A 19611-nucleotide genomic window follows, 5' to 3' on the forward strand; every position below is an offset into this window, starting at 1 on the left:
AATTTAACAATAATGGTGTAGGTGGAAGATATGACCCTTAAACCATGTGTTATTTGATTGTGTGGGTACTGGGTCTAGAATACTAGTTACAACTTCAACCTGATTGCTAAGATGGGATGTAACAGTGAGAACTGGCCTTCAAGAGGTTGCTGGAGCTGTCAACCTCAATATGCTGAGCATGGTTACAACGAATTCCCCATGGCCACGTCCTTGAGAGGAAAGGGTGTTGGAATGACCATGTAGCTTCCAGCAATAATCAATCATGCTGTTGTGGTCCTTCCCACAGTACTACCAAATAACTGAAGTACAAGAAGAGGACAAACTACCAACAAGGAAAACATATGCATACACGGGAAAAGCTTTAGAGGAGGTGCATAGAGCTTTAGTTTTAGAAGTGGAGGCTGGAGGATGGCAGTCCGTTGACACTCCTTGAGAAGAACCAAAACATAAAATTGCACCAATTTGGAAGTAGATCATGACTGAAGACCTAGGATCTGATCATGGGTCAAGTTTCTCCATGATTTTGAACCTTGATCTGATGATTTTCCCCTTGGCCGAAACCCTAGGTGTGGCCTACAAAATACATCTAGAAGCCCTCTCCAGGCAGGCCGAACCCCTACGGAGGATATTCTGGGCATTTTCAGCCCTATTTAGTTGCTAGAATTTAATTCCAGAAATTCAGTTCTAAATTTTAGAGTCCAATTTTGATAAGAAGTCTTAATTTGAGTTAGCAGTTGAGTTAGTACTTGAGTTAGTACTTGAGTATTTAGTTCCTCTTAATTCCAACACATGTTAAGTAGAGTTTTAATTTGCAAATTATTTCAGCATGTGTCAATCAGGGTTCATGAGATTTTTTAATTTTTATTTCAATTGCTGTGATTAATGTGGCTTTTCTTTGTAAGGTAAGTCTGCTTGAATAAACTTTGAAGTATTTGTGAAAAATTGGGTCGCATTTCTCATTGGGAGCGCCATGGCAGTTTTACAGCTATTCAAACATTCAATTGCAGCAACCTTTTTCAACAACCAGCAGCCATCTTCCACTTCCAGTAGCCTCCGAGTAAGTACACACAACCACAGCCCCTTCCCCTTCATCCTACCTCCATCGCAGCCCCTCCCCCTTACTTCCCTCCCATCGCAAGCCAAAGGAAACCCCTTCCTCACCATTGCAGCCCCCTCCCTCCCATTCCCCTGCAATGACAGCAGCTCTCTTCCCCTCCCCTGTTCCACGCACCTACCTAGACCCTTCCCCCTTGCTGCTGCATCACAGCAACAGCAATCCCCAGCCCCTGCAACTCCCCTATCCCCTTCCTCTACCCCCTGCGACCCTTCTCAGCCCTTTCCCCACCCTCCTCAAACCTTGCAGCAACCCCCCTTCCCTCTCTCCTCGATTCTCTTTCTTCCTCTCTCTGACTTGCAGTAACCAGAAACAGGAAGAAGAAAGGGTGCGGGGAAATTGTAAGACAGGAAAAAGAAAAGAGAAGAAAAGAAAAGATGTTGAAAAACACAACTATGGTAGAATGGCTTGAATTGATCAGTGTGATCTCAAGTCCTCTATTTATAATAAAGTGGAAAGAACACTATTATGGGTAACAAGAAAATAGAAAATTACATGGACAAAAACTTTAATAGAGTTGAACTACTAGTAAGACTCAACCAACAAAAGAAGGAAAAGATCCAAGTAAGATTTCTCAAGCTCCAGCCCGTATTGATCAATCCCTAATTTCTTCCTTCTCTAAATTATCCCATCCTATTCAGTTACCCATCTCTATCCATCCCCTATTATTCTGTTGCCTCCCATAAGAATTGAAAACCCTAATTTTACCTTTCTTCCCAATCATCCCAACCCATATAGATTTTTTTAAAACCCTAACAACCCATAGGTTCCATTAAGATTGTTGGATTATTTTCTGGAAGATTCTGGATGAACCCAAAAGTCAAGATTGTGATACTCAAATGGATGGAATTTTGATGACATTTTAGTTATTTGATGTATTTGATACACTTGTTTTACATTTATATGTCTCAAAGGTTCTATATTACATGTTGTCTTGCATTCCCTAATCCTACAGCATTTCGGTTTCACACTATGGGTAAACTTAGAAATCATACTTAGGGTTATTTTCTCACAAATCCAAGGCCACCAGTGTGTTTAAAAGGCCTTTAATAGGCTAAATATTAAGTTTTGGTCCAACTGGGCCTAAAACCCACCGAGATGGGCCACCGAGTTGATGCAAAAAAAAGGGCATATCTTGACCATAGTTTCAGATATAGAGTTTTTCTACATGAGCATGTTTCAAGGGGACAGTGGTTCAAATCCACCAAGTTTCTTTTGTGATATTGAAACCAAACCAAAGTTGTACTACACTGGAACTGATGAGTGACATTCAAATTGTGATGATTGGAACATGCTTGGGACCTAATTGTTAGCTTGAGCAGTACCTTATATCAGATTTTAGAGCATTGCAGATTGATGACTGCTTTGTTGTTTGATCACTTTGTCATATAGGTGCCAGAGACCTAAGTAACCAAGGAAGCTAGTAATGTTTTGAGAAAATCAAAACCAAACTATGACAACTGCTTGATACACCACGATCATTGCTTGCTCAGTCAACCCACCTCTCTTCTTCTCATCCATTTTCATAGAAGTACAGAGTTTGAACCCTAAAATTCTTTTTGAAGAAATGCCTGATGATTTCCAATAATTGTGTACTATAATGCGATGGTAGAGTGCAGAATACTAATCTAGGCCGTCTTCTCTTCTTCCCTGCTTCTCTTTCACCTTTTTATTTTCTGTTTGCAGCCTCTATTTAAGTCCATAGAATTGTCATTAACATGATTCACTGCAATGTAGAATATATTCAGCTAAGTAAACAAGTGTTGGTTTAAGTTTAAATAGATGTGTTTAACTTTTTCTTTAAGTTGGTTTTAATGGAACTATCATAAGAAGTTTTATATGATAGTTCCATTAACTTTTTCTTTCAAGTGGGAAATGGTGTCATTGATCACCCAAGTATTGAACTAATTCTGTAGCATCAATACCAACAGTTATATGGAGATATTTAAAAAAATAAAATAAAAATTTTCAAAAATGGTTGCTTAAATAAAACTACTAAATAAGAATCTTGCAATATGAAATATGTATAATTTCTAGAAACACACATAAATGAAAACTAGACAAGTGCCACATGCAGGTTCTAGGTTGTCCAATGAAAATGGGAGGAAAGAAAAAGAAAAAAAGAAGAAAAAAATCATTATAGGAATAACACAGCCATAAATTGGTTCAACAAGCAAGATAAAGCACAAAGAATAGAACTAACAAATACCTTTAACATGCTAGCCAGATCTCCATAGGTTTGCTCAAATAGGGCAAACTTCTTCCAAACCTGCGAAAGAAATAATACCATAAGAATAGGATAAAAACAAGTATAAAAAATAAATGAATTTAATGTAGTAACATCTTGAAGCTGATCAATTTCTAATGTAACCACACACCCTCCCGCCAAAAAAAAAAAAAAGTTATTCTTATGTGGGATGGAGAGTTTCCGAAAACCACTTGGCTATTGAGTAGGGGGGAGGGAAAAAGAAAAAAGAAACTGGCATCACACTATTGCCTGTTAATCACAGGTGAACCAATAAATAAGTGGGAACCAATTTAATACCAAACTGGAATAATGGCAGAATACAATTGAACTCCACCTGAAACAGCTCTTCCAATTCAAGGTAGGCAAAATATTTTACGGAAAAATTCAGAGACACCCCTATGGCAAAAAGGATGGATACCCTAAAACTATGTCAAATTGGTATATGCACCCCAAAATATCGACTAAATTCGCATAATAGTACGCTCCGTTAGCATTTTACGTTATGTCTATGTTTTTATCTTGTGATTTCCAAAACCACCCTTCCCATCACAGTTTCTTAGTAATTAAAACCCAGAACTACATTCAGTTAATTTTAATAGCTAAATTCCAAATTAACCCTCAAGTGTGTTTTTGTCCTTAAACCTAACCTGATCACGCCTTAACTGAGAGATGCAAACTGTCAGTCACAAATGAGTTCTACTAATGGCACACTCCCACCCCCAGGGTTACTTTCCTAAGCTTGGTCATTTGAAAACGGCTCAAGCAACTGACCCTCATGGGTGATTCTATTGACCGTGCCATAAGCGGAGCTGATTTTGTTGGTTCAGAATTTTTCTGGGAAGAATCTTTTCACTTGAAATGTTTTAAGTTCATCACTTTGGACTGCTCTTTTGCTGAGAAGCACTATGAGGATCTCTAGGACTTGTTGAGTACATTATTTCTGGTCCAGTGGTGGCACTGGTCTGGGAGGGCAAGTATGTAGTCATCACCAATCACAAGATAATTGGAGTCACTAGCCAAACTGAACATAACTCGTAATGCCATCAACCAGAATAAAATACGACAGAACAAGGGAGGGGAGGGGGAAGAATCCAAAAGAGAAAGACATCTCACAAACTCATGGTAGTTTTACAAAACATTTCCCGGGAATCCATGAGCAAGCAATTGTAGTAAACCATAGAAGAGCAGAAGAAAGAGATTACAAGATCCCAGTGGAATCGAAGAGCTTATGGTGGAACGCACCATTGGAAAATGCAGACCATATGATGTGAATCCAATTACATGGTTAGGGTTTCTAGAATAATTTTCCTAAAATTAGGGATTTGCCAAGAATCTTCTAGCAAATAATCCAATAATTTTAAGGGAGCCTATGGGCTGTTAGGTTTTCAAAGCGGAAGTCGCTTTTTTTTTGGTTCAGGGGCTGTTCATCCTAGCGAAGTACCAAAGGCTTTCAGGCTTACACCCATAGTCTTTCACTAGCACCAAACAAATCTAAGCCTTTTGAAGCACCACATTCAATAGAGAGCAAGGGATGCTAGCACTCTGATCCTAGTATTCCTCAAATCTATATTGGTTGGGATAATTGGGAAGAAAAGCAAACTTAGGGTTTTACCAATCCTATGGGATGTAATAAACTAATGCAGAACAGATATGGGAAATAATTTGGGAAAGGAAAAAATTAGGGATTGATCAACATGGGCTGGATCTTGAGAAATCTTCATTGGATCTTTTTCTCTCTTTCTTTCTTTTCTTTCTTTTCCTGTCTTCTTTCTTTTCTTTCTTTCTTTCTTTTCTTTTCTTTTCCTTTCTTCTTTCTTTTCTTTTTCTCTTCTTTCTTTCTTTCTTTCTTTTCTTTTCTTTTCTTTTCTTTTCTTTTTCTTTCTCTTTGTTTTTCCTTTTCTGTTTTTCTTTATCTTTCTTTTTCCTTTTCTGTTTTTCCTGTCTTTCTGCTGCTGCAAATAAGAGAGGGTGGGAAAGAGAGTGGGAGGGGGTGGGGGGTGCCACAAGGTTTGGAGAGGGTAGGAGAAGGGCTGTAGAGAAGGGGCTGGGGAATGCTGCCACTGTGTTGTGGCAGCAAGGGGGAGGGGTCTAGTTGGGTGCGCAGAACAGGTGAAGGGAAGGGAGCTGCTGAAATTGCAAGGGAATGGGAGGGGGAGGGCTGCGATGGTAAGGGAGGGGCTTCCTAGGTCTTGCAATGGGGTTGGGAGATGAGGGCTGGGGCCACTGTACTTACATGTTTCAGGCTGCTGTTGTCTCTGAATGACTGCTGGAATTGGAAGAAGTTGCTGGTATTTCTGAATAATGATGCTAGAATGAGTAGGTTGCTGATCTTGAAGAACTTTGCTAGAAATTCCCCCCCCCCCGAAGAAAAGGAACCACGGACCTCAAACACAACTTCCTTATTCAATAATCAGACTTAAGTTTACAAAGAAAGAGTAGGCTTATTTGTAACCTACTAAAAGATCTTAACTCTAAGTGGGATTCCTTTATACATTAGGATCCCAACACATAAATCAATCTCAACCGACCAAACAATATAAGATCTAAGGGACACTAATAGACACATGCTGAAATAAGATCCTCATTAACTAAGACTCTAATTAGCACATGCTAAATTTTATTTAATTAAAAACTCCAATTGACTTGTGCTGGGCTAAGGACTCTTATTCAACTACTAACTCAAATTAAGACTTCTTAACAAAATTGGACTCTGGGGTCCACTCTAGGGTTAGGCCAGGGGGATCAACCCTGCTCTCATCAGCATAACCTGAAATTTCCACTGCACAGATGGTCAAGAAGGAAAGGTCCGACATTGTTGCAGTGACTCTTTGATCATTTTCCACTTGCTTTCAAGGCAGATTTATTGGAGAAAATCTACATTGCTCCATGAGACTTGAGAAAGAAAAGATGAACGGAGACTCAGAAAGAACAAAAACAGAAGATCAAAGGAAACAAAGGTTCTTTTAAGGACTTCTCCAAGTTCATTGCTGGTGTTGACATTTTAATTTTTATAGAAGAGAAACGTTGAAAACAAGGGTATAACGGATATGAAGGTTAGAATACATATTAGGTATAATAATATTAAGGGTACACCAACCATTTTATCTAATAATTAACTGTTCTAACAGAAAAGGAGGTGATTGCCGATTTGTCATAGTTTTAGGGTGTCTATGCTTTTCATTATACATCTTGGGATGTCTCTAAAATCTTCCCAATATTTTAATAAATATACTTAAATGAAAATATATAGCAAAACAATCCTTAATATGTCCTGCCCCAAAATGGATGAAATTAATTACCATGAGTTGCATCAAGGCTAACAGAATGAACCACACTGGTACCCAATATCTTATGATGCAAAAAATCAAAATTGAAAGAAATGAGTCATCTAACATACTATTACCAACCAGAATGTAAAAACCTTACCTCAACAGATTCTTCTGGTGGAAGTAAGCTTAAAGCTCGCTCAAATAATGCACGGATATTTGTATCATCATTTAACCGGCACAAGAAATCTGCATATCTGTAACTTCATGTCAGGACATAGAACTACCGCATCAATGCAGCTAGAATCATGTTACAAAGGTGACAGACATCGTATAGAGTTAACCAGTTATCTTCAGAATAATGTATCAAGAGATGTACTCACTCAAGAATGTAGCCAGGTTCATGGATAAATCTCTTCAATCCTGCTTCAAAAACATTTTGTGCAACCTGCACAATGAATAATTTCCAATGGTGATTGCTTAAAGGCTTTTAGTCATCGTAACTAACAGAATGAACAGCAATTATATAACAAAACTCAGTTTTTAGTAGTTCTATCTTCCAAGTTCCAATAATACCATCAATTGAAAATAGGTATTTACTCAGTAGGCAAATCAAGTGTTAGTACTGAGTATATATCTTCTAGATAAGTTTTCAACACATACAATAGGAGGAAACATGATGCATAATGTATTTTGCTTAGTAACATTTTTACAATGTTTTGTTACAACTTACAACTTCGACCCCTAAGGAATCCTTGGGACTAAGACAAGTTTAAGGAAGCGCGAGACTTCTCATGGAGTAAAATTGATGAAAGTTAAGTTCTGGCAGTTCAACAAGGAAAAGTCCCAGCAGAACATAAACACAACAAGACTAAGAAAATGTGATTTAGAAGATATCAACAAAGATAGAGAACAAATAGACCAATTGTCAGGTTGCTTAAACCTGATAAAGGAAATAAACCACTGTTGAGGACTGATACCAAAATTTCCCATCAATGTAACCATGTTCAACATGAGGTCATTTATGATTGATGTTGAAGCATACACTGGAGCACCAAGGCTGCTGTCTTGGTGCACAAGCGTGCCTTGATGGCAGTTTCCTTTTTTAGATATGCTACTTTACTTTCTATTTCTGGTATAGGAACCTTGCTAAACAAGTTTTGGAAGTTCCTAGAAAGCATAGTTTCTATATTATGTTAGTAACTAATTTATGAACTTTCCTTTTTCTGTAGTTTCTATTTTGGACAAATTTTAGAAGTTAGAAGACTAGAAAATTATGTCCATGAGTCGTACTCTTTATTTTCTTTTTAGAGAACAAGTATTTTGTCTCTCAAGTTGTATGCTTAGCACTTAAATTCTACAAATGAAGGACCCTGCGATTTTCGTTTTACTTTGCTAGAATCGCAGGCCTTTGTGCGGTTCTTCTCTCATCTTCTTCCTCTACTTCTTCTTAGTTCTTCTCCTTCTTCCAGCACAGTTTTGATTCATTAAAGCTTGTTTTCTAACATGGAATCAAAGCTTTATTAAATCAAAATTTGACAATGTTCGTGTTTACAAGCTTCATAAAGCGATTTATGAACTCAAACAATCTCCACAGGCTTGGTTTGAGAAATTTAGCAGGACTGTGGAGTCTTTTGGATTTGTACAATGTTATTCTGATCACTCTATCTTTGTTAGACAAAAGGGTGATTGTGTTGTCATTATGGCAGTTTATGTTGATGATATTGTTCTTTTAGGCAGTGATGTTGATGCAATCCATTCAGTCAAGGCACACTTACAAAAATCTTTCCAAACCAAAGACTTAGGTGATCTACAATATTTCTTGGGGATTGAAGTGATTCGGAGTAAACAGGGAGTATATGTTAGATCTTTCGACTGAGACTAGCATGCTTGCTTCTAAACCTAGCGACATTCCCATGGATCCTTAGTTGAAGTTAGGACGTGATGATGGTGACTTGTTGGATGATGTCCATCGTTACAGGAGTCTGATAGACCTCTCATAACTAAGGTGTACAAGCGTAAAAATAAAGAGAAGAGAACACTATCACTTCCGGTGGCTGAAGAGGACAAAAGCAAAGGAGGGACAGCTGGCAACATTCTATTGGATAACTTACTCTGCTCCCAGCAGTGCAGCAGAAGAGACAGGCCACGTGGCAGAGGATGAGTGGGAAGGCATGTAATAGTTTGTTAGAAGGATTAGGGTATGTAAGGAGAGGAAGGGGACAGAAGGAAGGGGGGAGAAAAGGAGAAGGAACAAGCGAGGCTTGTGGGAGAGGGAAGACCTCTCGGAGGAGCTCAGTTGTGTGGGAGTTATTCTGGTTATCTGCTGAGTCTTTTACTTTGTTGTTTTTATCAAATTAAGTAGTAAAGAGTAGAATCAACTTGTGTTCTTAGTATTGTCAATTCAGATATTACTAAATGAATGCAGTTACTGCTTCTTGGTTGTTCTAATTAAATTGTACTGTTACTGCTATCTTTGAATTGCATTCAGCAACTATTAGAGTGTCTTCTTCAGTAATGGACAAGGATTAATGAAGTTTACACCGAGGCTCTATCAAAGTCTTATTGGGAAGCTTATTTATCTTACTGTTACTCGTCCTGATATTTCTTATTTTGTTGGTGTGTTGAGTCAGTTTATGCAGTCTCCTAGGAAGGCCCATTGGGACACAAAGATAAAAACAGCATTTAATCCAAGTTCTGGAACTTGTAAAAGTAAGGTAATAGGTAGAGAATATTCATTCACATAAATACCTAATCTAACAGTCCATAATATACATCATTAGGTGGTTGCACACCAAGGAAAACAGAAAAACAAAAGAGAACTTCAGAAGAGAATATTGAGAACAACACTGTTTTGATTCAAAAAAGCTATGATACCATGTTAGAAAACAAGCTTTAAATAATCAAAACAGCAACTGAACTTGAACAAAGAAAAGAGAGAAGAAGAAGAGAAGAGAGATGAAGAACTAGCAGAAGAGGCCTGTGATTCTACCCAAAGAGTCTAGAATCACAAAGCCCTTTTATTTATAGCTTTTAATGAATCTAATACAACTTGAGAGACAAGTAATTGTCCTCTAGAAAAAAGAAGAAAAAATTACAGCTTTAGTAACTTTCCAGCTCCTAAAATAGAAAGTTCTGAAAATAGAAACTACCACTAAAATAGAAATTATGCTTCCTAGAAACTCCCAAAACTTATGTAGCAAGACTCTTAACATTAGAAATAGAAAGTAGAGTAGTATCACTAGCATAATACTGTTCACGTGAACAGTAGAAACAAATTTTACTGTTTACGTGCACAGTAACGTGAACAATAAAATAGCCCAAACTTGCGTATACTCAACAAGTGTTGTTCCATTCTTTCTTCTCAAGTTCTTTTTCTGTGTTCCGTTTCCTTGGTGCGCAGCAACCTAACGCTGTATCTAATACAGCGCTAGATCAGGTGTTCATATGAAGTGATCTATTCTTCTGATTACCCAACATTTTAAGGTCCCAGAACTTAGATTATATTCTGGTTTTTATCGCCTTTGTTTGCATCTGTTTCTACACTCTGCAGATTCTGTTTCCCACCCATTCGGCCTAGAAATTGCAGATTTTTTGTTGTGTTTTCTACTTCAAGTTCTAGGATACTTATTCAAATTTCTACCCTACTGATTGTGTGATATCTACTACAACTTATAATGTCTTCAATCACTACTAATTCAATTGCAAGTACTGCAGATTCCAAGGGATCACAAGCTGTGTTCAAATTACCTCCATCAAACTCAAAGGTAGTTCTAATTATATGCTTTGGTCACAAGCCGTTCGTGTTTACATACTTGCAAAAGGTAAGCTTAAGTTCATTGATGCTGAACCACTTGTTGAGATTGACAAATCTTATGCTAATTGGACCCAAGATGATGCTATCATCAAAATCTGGATGTGGAATAGCACGGGACTTGATATTGCAGCCAATGTTATGTTTCTCAAGATTGCTAAGGGAATATGGGATGACTTGCAAGAAACATAATCCCAAGCTAAAAATATGACTCGAATTTATATTATTTATGAAAATTTATTTCAATTTCAGCAACCTGACAAGTCACTGCAAGATTAATACAACTCTTTTAAAGGAATGATAAAGGAGTTAAATATCTTTCAACCTCTAACTACAAACATAGAAAAGCTAAAAGCACAACAAAATGAGTTTTTTGTTTCTAAGTTTCTTGCAAGATTGAACCTTGAATTAAAATTTGTAAAATGACATCTTCTTGCTGATGAGCATGTCCCCAACCTCAGTGAAGCATATTCTAGACTTCAACGTATTGCCTTGCGTAAAAGGGGTTCTTTTGGAAATAGTTCTAAAGGAGAAAATTCTGCCTTTACTACATCTCATGGAAGGGGACGTGGTCGTGGTTCAGAGGAGTTAGTCAACCTCCTAAAAGCCATGGTGTTCACCAGTCTAACAAGGCATCTAGGCTTTATAGTCATTGTGGTAAAACCTGGACACTTGGCGAAGCTTGTTGAGCCAAACATGGAAAGCCATAATGGGCCAAGCAACTTGTCAATTATGCCATATCTGAAAGTAGTACTAACACAATAGCAAATGATAGTGGCTCTGGATCTTCTTCTGGGGACCTGTCTAAGACTCATCAGGATGATGTAAGCCAAATTCTTCGTCGTCTACAAAATATTGAGACCATTGCTTCCACATCCACTAGTATTTCTGCCGCCACTCATTCTCATGCAGGAAACCCAGCTCTTCTCACTCCTACATCCTACCCTTAGATTATTGATTCAGGGGCTACTTCCCACGTAAGTGGTAAGTCATCACTTTTTAGTTCTTTTTCTAAATTTACTACTAATAACTCTGTTGTTATAGCTAATGAAACTTCCACACCTATTCTAGGCTATAGAAGTGTTTCTCCTACACCTTCTCTTACTTTATCTTTTGTAATCCATGTTGATTTTTTCCTTTCAATTTATTATTTGTTAGCCAGTTAACTAAAACTTTGAATTACTCGTGTAACCTTTACTCCTAATTCTAGTGTTTTCCAAGACCTTCACACGAAGAAGACAATAAGAGGAGGGTGTGAAAGGAATAGACTCTACTATCTCACTATGCTGCCCCAGCTACAGTTCTTTCTGATGATGATGTAGATGCTTTCTAATTGTTTTTCGGTTTTTCCAAATGGAGAATTGTTTAAAGATCCACCGAAAATTTTTTGTTATATTTGTTTTGTTCACATACCATATACTGTGGATAAATTTTCTCCCCGGTCTGTTAAGTGTATTTTTCTTAGGTACTCTCGTACTCAAAAAGGTTTTCGGTGTTATGATCATATTCACTGAAAACAATTTGTAAGTGCCAACATGACTTTTTTAGGATGACACCACGTATTATACTAGTCCATCTTTGCCTGATGAAATCATGTTCTAAATGATACTCCTCCCATTACATCTTTAGTTCCTTTTAACGACAGTGTCCCTCTAAAAGTTTATTAGCAAAGACGTAAGCCAACAAAACATATTGTGGATAGTACAGTTTCTCCTGTTGATACTACCGGCTCTCCTACAGTTGAGATTGAGGGTGGTCCTACAGAAGTTACCTATTTATCCTCTCCACCGGCGGATTCTTCTATTGGAGACCCTACTCCTAATTCAGATGACTTACCCATTGCCTTGAGAAAATGTACTCATACTTGCACTTTATGTTCTAATATTGTTTATCCTATTTCTAATTATGTAATTGTTTCTCATCTACCTCCCAAATTTCGTTGTCTTGTCCTTTCTCTATCTGTCATTCATATTCCAACGCATCACAATGAGGCCCTTAAAATCAGGCTAGAAAGATGCCATAGATGTGGAAATGGATGCTTTGCAGTCTCGTCATTCATGGTCTTTGATAGACTTGCCCCTTGGAAGAGATGTGGTCCACTTTCGGTCGGTATATATTGTTAAGTGTAAATCTGATGGTACGGTTGAATGGCTCAACGCTCATTTGGTGGCTAAAGGTTATACATGAACGTATTATGTGGACTACTTTGAGACTTTTTCTCCCATAGCTAGACTTAATTCTATCCCTGTGTTGATATCTTTAGCTATTAACTATGATTGGTCTCTCTTACAGCTTGACATAAAGAATGTCTTCTTATATGGTGACCTCAAAGAAGAGGTTTATATGAAGCAACCTCCAAGGTATGTTGCTCAGATAGTGCCCGTGTTTGTAGGCTTCATAAAGCCATCTATGGACTCAAATAGTCTCAACGGGCTTGGTTAAAGAAGTTTAGCAAGATAGTAGAATCTTTTGAATTTGTTCAATGTTATTCTAATTACTCTATTTTTGTTAGGCGACAGGATGCTAGTGTTGTCATTATGGCAGTTTACATTGATGACACTACTCTTTCAGACAGTGATAATGGGGTTATTGATACAGTCAAAGCACACTTACAGGAGTACTTCCAAACCAAAGACTTGGGTAATTTACAGTATTTCCTGGGAATTTGTGTAATTCATAGTAAATACAGAGTTAGTTTATCATAAAGGAAGTATGTGTTGGATCATTTGACAAAAAACTGGCATGCTTGCATCTAAACCTACTGACATATCCATGCATCCTCAATTAAAGTTAGGACTAGATGATGGTGACTTGTTGGATGATGTCCATCGTTACAAGAGTCTTATTGGAAAGCTTATTCATCTCACTATTACTTGTCCTGATATTTCTTATTTTGTTGGTGTGTTGAACCAGTTCATGCAATCCCCTAGGAAGTCCCATTGGGATGCTGCAATGAGAGTACTTCGGTATCTCAACAGTGCGTCCGGGAAAGGGCTTATCTATCAACCAAATCAGAGTATGGATTTGGTTGCCTTTTCAGATGCAAATTGGGCAAAATCTTTAACTGATCGTTGATCTATGACAAGTTATTGTACATTTCTTGGTGAAAATCTTGTGCCTTGGAAGAGTAAAAAGCATTCCACTGTTGCCCGATCTAGTGCTGAAGCAGAAATAGAGCCATGGCCCACACGGCTACCGAGTTAATGTGGCTTCGTTCCTTGATGGAGGAAATGGGATTTTCAATCTCTGCCCCTATGAAGATGTTCTGTGATAATCAAGTTGCTACTTATATCACTAGTAAGCATGTGTCCATGAGAGGACAAAGAATAAATAGGTAATTGGTGCAGTCATGAAGAAACTAATCGAGACTCCCTTTGTGGGTTCCGCTGATCAGCTAGCTGACTTATTTACTAAAGCTCTATTTAGGCCTAGTTTTCAATCTATTTGTTGCAAGCTGGGCATGGAAGACTTGTATGCTCTAACTTGAGGGGGAGTGTTGAAGCATACAGAGGAGCACCAAGGCTGCTGCCTTGGTGCATAAGCATGCCTTGATGGTTGTTTCCTTTTTTAGATATGCCACTTTACTTTCTATTTCTGGTGTAGGAACCTTGTTACAAAAGTTTTGGGAGTTTCAAGAAAGCAGAGTGTCTATTTTTTGTTAATTACTAATTTCTAAACTTTCCTTTTTCTGTAGTTCCTATATTGGAAAGATTTTAGGAGTTAGAAGACTAGAAAATTCTGTCCATGAGTTATACCCTTTATTTCCTTTTTAATAGACAAGTTTATTGTCTCTCTCAAGTTGTATGTTTAGCACTTCAATTCTATACATAAAGGAAGCCTGTGATTCTAGTTTTACTTTGCGAGAATCGCAAGCCTTTGTGTGGTTGTTCTCTCATACTTCTATATCTTCTTCTTCTTTGTTCTTCTCCTTCTTCCAGCACTGTTTTGATTCATTAAAGCTTTTTTTCTAACAATTGGCATTGCATAATGGAATCAAGTATCAAAATCTGTCAGCATAATCAGTCTGACATATTGCGATCCCCCATGATCATACAATACATAACTAATACAAAACAGAAGGTAATGATACAGGCCAATAAGGTATGGAACTATGGATACAGATAGATACCCCTCAAATGCCTTAGGTAACTGAAACACCAATACACCATGACAACCATGGATTAACCTGCTCAAGACTATTCAGCTCTCCGGTTTTAGATTTATCTTAAACATGTTACCTACTTTTAGAGAAGTAAACTCAATCATAAAATCGTACTATTCTGTTTTCTCTGCTATGTGTTTTAAATTCCTCCACAATCAGCACAATTCCTTTGCTGTAGTGCCTATTTTATGTTTCAGCCGTCAGTTCTGTTTTCTCTCTTCTGGAACTGCATTTGCATTGTTCTCACACTACTCCACTCTCACACACCAACAAAAGCATTTGAAGAATAAGAGAAACAAAGTGGTAAAGCTTTAAAGTTTCAGTCCAACAACTGCATTTATTTTGTTTGGTCCTATAAATGGATGACAAAAGAAACAAAATTCATTTTTTTACAAAAATGCTTGCAATTATTAACAATTGTAAACTAAAAAACTAAAATTATGAAACAAGCTGGTACTCCACATTTTAGCTGATTAGCCTTAACATTTGTGTATATCATAAAACCTACGAAATTTCAAAGCCAAATGTTCCCAGATGGCCAGAATTACAATACACTCATATGATGTAGTGTCACTGTAGAAAAGAAAAAGGAGATAGCAATATTTCTGTTAAACTTTTCTAAATACCTGCTACTTAAGAAAAAGTCCATCTGGGTTACATAGAAACTGAAACTTTAAAAAGCAAGACATCCACTCGAAATACCAACCTTAGAGTCCTTATCAAGACAAAATGCCATCAATGCATAGGCAACATAGACATGAAATGTACAATTTGGAGATTTGCGGGCATCTAAGAAGTACTTGCGAGCTGCTTCGACTCCTTCGGTTCTTCTCAAAAAACGAATAAACTGCAGAATCAACACTATTCACTGAGGAAAGATACACAACTGCAAACATGATATTTCAAGTAGACATGGGTGGCGTTCAGAAGCACAATAGTTTATGACATCTAACACCAAAGGACGAGAACAAAGTCTTGACTGAATGAGGTATGTAACATTGTAACCACAACCAAACTTTTATAATGACCCGACAATTGCAATCCTGGTGGAGATTTAACAAGTAACAGTTAAGTGATTTGACTGCCAGGTCATTGGCTGGTCCACATTTGATACAGTGCATCAGCTGATCCAACTAGAATCTGATCAAGATTAACCAGAAGATCAATGATCAAATCCTAGTTGTAATTCTTGAAACGATTTACATAACCCTTAAGGCTACCTATATACTCTCATGATACCTTCTATCTGCATTCAGTACTTGAAAGACTTTCTCCACAGTGTTCCAGTTAGAACTAATCAATGGCAATTAACACAGGCAACAGATCACTGTCAAATACAAAATGTTGCTTACTTGTATATGTGCCAATGCTGTTGCATTGACAGCATTACTCAAGAGGCCCTCATATATTTTCTTTGCAGGCTGCATCACAACCAAACGGCAGTGAGCAAACAATAATCAAGAACAATAGAAAGCAGTGTATTCGAATAAAACATCAATCTAGGGACCTGAATTGCTCCATGAGACTCTTCCAGCTCCGCAAAAGCAAACCTTAGCACCGCAGAATCTAGTTTAAAAAAAAAGAAGAAGAAGAAGAAGGGGGTAGAAATAAGTAACTTTTACAGTTTGCCCTTGCCAGTGGCAGGGAATGGTCCAATTCAACTGCCTGGCATCCATAGGGAAAAATAGAGAATATAGACTCTTCTGAAGTCTATGTAGAAGTAAAGATGGTTCAACAAATGTGTGAGTTAAATTTAACAGAAGAACAAAATGATCGGACCACTCAAATGGGAGGACAGAAGAAGAAACAAGAATACCAGGAAGAGCTTTCAAAGCCCGCTGAAACACTTTGATTGCAGAATCTAAAGAACTACTGTTAACATGCCATGTAGCGTAGTCGTACCATATATCAGGATAATGATATAAATACATAAGACACTGCACAAAGACAGATCAAATTGTAAGTCAATCATGAATGAAGCTCCGCACAACAACAGATAGTAACAAGTAGAACAAATAAAAACTCCAAGACACATTTCCAAGGAATAAAACATGAACAACAGAGTTGGTGTCATTCCAGAAAAATCAAAGTAGACCACTAAATCATGAATGAAAAGTCTGCATAGGTGTGCTTGAATACAACAGGAAAAATTTTAGAGAAACCTGCTTCCAGTTACCCAAATGAACTTCTCATGTGCATCTACCTCATGCCAAAACAAATTCCCAGCAGTTATTCTGTGGCTTCCATGAAAACAAAAACATCAAACCGGAGCTATAAGGATAAACACAAGCACAAGGAGAGCTATTGATTATGATACACCCTCCCAAACAAAGCACCTTAACTACCATGTCACCATTATCTCCACTCTCAATATACAAGTCACAAATAGTGAAAACCTTGGATTTGCCCCATTTGAAACTAATGCAGATTGTAGGCAAAAAGAGAAGAGGTTCCGATTCAATCTTTAAAGAAGGTCTCATGCAATTGGGATTAATTTTGTAATCTTAAATTACATGTTTCTAGTTTATACAAAATCTTGAGAAGGATTATGAATGTAGGAGATTGGTTTCTCTGTTTAAGGTAGTAACATATTTTACTAAAACTTCTGTATTGAGGTAAAGCTAGGAATGAGCTGTGTGGGACCAAGTTGGTCTATCCCACCCTCTCTTTCTTTCTTCTTTTCTGTCCATGTCATCCTGATTTCCTCCTTAGACTTCTAATTTTTTGTCCTCTGTGGAAGACCAGATTGCCCATAAGCTGAACATCTTCGCTAAGGTGAAACTATTTCAGTTGTCAACTAACCATCAAGGAAGAAAACTTGGTATCATATCAGTGACATATCATTATTGGCGGGAAGCTTGAAACTGTACCGATACTAGCTGATGTAGATGGTATGAATGTTACTTTTGTAAACCAAGAACTGACTGTTTGATGGTGGAATTGGGACCAATATAGCCCAATGCAATGGATCCTCACTAGTATTGACATATCGATCTAAGCAGTGAAATGGATTGCTTGGGTTTAAAAATAAATAAAACTCCAAACTGCACAGCCAAACAAACAGACACAAAATGAAAAAGAATACACAAAAACGCAAAAACCCACTAGAAAAAGGGAAAAGAAAAAGAGTTCCGGTCAAAAAATAGAGTTCTGGCCAGTTCGGCCAGTTCAAACCAACCCAAGAAATTTCAAGTTTCGGCCAGAAAGATGCCAGGTTTTTATCAAAACCTAGGAAACCTTGATTTCAGTAAAGTCTAAAAAGGCCTCAAAACTGAGATTTAAAACCTTGCTTGCTGGTTTGACAAGATTACTCGAAGCCCATTTATTACTCTCACCTCTTCCCATTCTTCCTGAGATTTTGGGAGAGAGTTTGCCTGCTGCCTAGGCAAGCCCTAGGCCTAATTCATTGGCTGCTGAAATCCTTCAAGGGATACATAAATCTGAAGGACCCACTGTTACCTTCTATTCCAGGAGTACATTTTGAAACCGTTGGTTGCTTGTGAAGGTTTCTGTAAGTTGGATTCCATAGGATTAGTATTGCAAACCTGCTCATAAGGTTTCAAGAGGTTTCTAGTCCTCTATGGAAAAGCAGATCATGTGCAAGCTGAGCACTCTTTCATTTGTTTCTTTACTCTGATCTTAATATTCAAAGCTGGTGAAACTATTTCAGAGGTCATCATCTCTTCCCATTCCAAAACAATCCCCATTTTATATTCTAACTTCATCGCTACTTATTGATTCAAAGCTTACCTGTCTTCTCTAATTGGTAAGCCCTCGACCATCCTTTACTTTTTTGTCTTCCCAAGTATGCATTTTGAAACCCCTTTACTTACCAAAGTGCCATAACCATTTACCTTTTGAACTAAATCAGGTTTTTCAAACCCTGGATTGCATTTGGAACCTCCAGGTACACCTAAATGAACTGGCACTCTCTTCAACCACTTAAAGGTCCACAACCCTGATCCCTCTTTCATACTTTTCATTAAGCTGACTCTGAAGCCAGAGACAGCATTAAACACTGAATTCTTTTGACCAAGCACAAATCTAAGAGAACCGACATACTATACACATTACACAAGCTACAAACTGGAATTATAACCATCTCCAACACAGCGTATAAAGCACCTCACCAACAAACACCACTGAGTCAACTCAACTGAACTTGCCTAAAGCCTCATCTAAATTAAATGGGGAAAATTAACAATTAGTAATCTTGCATTGTGGAGACTTATACCATCTCCAAACTCCTAATGAAGCTATGGAACACCAAGAGATCAATGTGAAGGGGGGTGAAAAACGATACCCTTGCCCATCCTTTAAGATGACCAGAATTATTTACGTTTATTAACTGGAAATTATAATGAAGCTATTGAACCAACCCAACCATTTCCTCCAGTATCTCAGAAGGGGTCAATTCCATCATCTCACCATGAAGTTATAACAACCCAACTATTTCTTTATTTAAATTTAATAAGATCAATTTCATTCACAGATCCCAAAAAAAAATCAAATTCACATTGTCATCTACGTTGTAAGTTGCTACACTCTTTTACTTCATTAGGGTTCAGCCTCACAGGTCCTTTGTATTTACACATATTATGCTTATAAATATACCTGGTTGCTCAGTGTAGGGTTGATTATTTTCTCTAATCTCATTTCTCCCAATTTTCTTCCTCTTTTTCTCTCACAAAAGTAATCCACCCTCTGATTTCATTTACATGGTATCAAAGCAGGAATAGATAGTGAATGAACTCTCAAGTACTCTCCAAACAATCCAGTTGGGCTATGCAGCAACCAATGCTGCCTCAGTATTAGAATAACCCTCTTTTTTCTGAGAAATAAATAAATCACCAAAAGTTCAATACCAGAAAAAGGGAGGTAAAAAAGGGGAGGGAAAGGATACAGGGGAAGCAAAGGGAAGGGGGGAGAGGAACTATACAAACACCCAGCCCTACCAACAGGCAACAGGTGAAAGAAGCATGAAGAGAGATAGGTAAGCCCCAGGAG

The 19611-nt window shown here is 37.7% G+C and overlaps 1 protein-coding gene across 1 annotated transcript in view; it reads right to left on the bottom strand.

Moving 5' to 3' along the window:
- Positions 1-19611, bottom strand: part of CSTF77 (Tetratricopeptide repeat (TPR)-like superfamily protein) — a 128149-nt gene that overhangs the window by 60981 nt on the left and 47557 nt on the right. The window contains exons 11-17 of the mRNA XM_089157150.1: positions 16421-16541; positions 16112-16170; positions 15957-16025; positions 15311-15451; positions 7012-7076; positions 6789-6885; positions 3324-3383 (exon numbers count right to left, since the gene is read on the bottom strand). Coding sequence (XP_089013276.1) covers positions 3324-3383; positions 6789-6885; positions 7012-7076; positions 15311-15451; positions 15957-16025; positions 16112-16170; positions 16421-16541 — 612 coding nt within the window. The remainder of the gene's footprint in view (positions 1-3323; positions 3384-6788; positions 6886-7011; positions 7077-15310; positions 15452-15956; positions 16026-16111; positions 16171-16420; positions 16542-19611) is intronic.

The sequence above is a fragment of the Hakea prostrata genome, chromosome 5 (assembly GCF_041222555.1).
Source record: "Hakea prostrata isolate BN-2017 chromosome 5, UWA_Hpros_2, whole genome shotgun sequence".
Lineage (NCBI taxonomy): Eukaryota > Viridiplantae > Streptophyta > Magnoliopsida > Proteales > Proteaceae > Hakea > Hakea prostrata.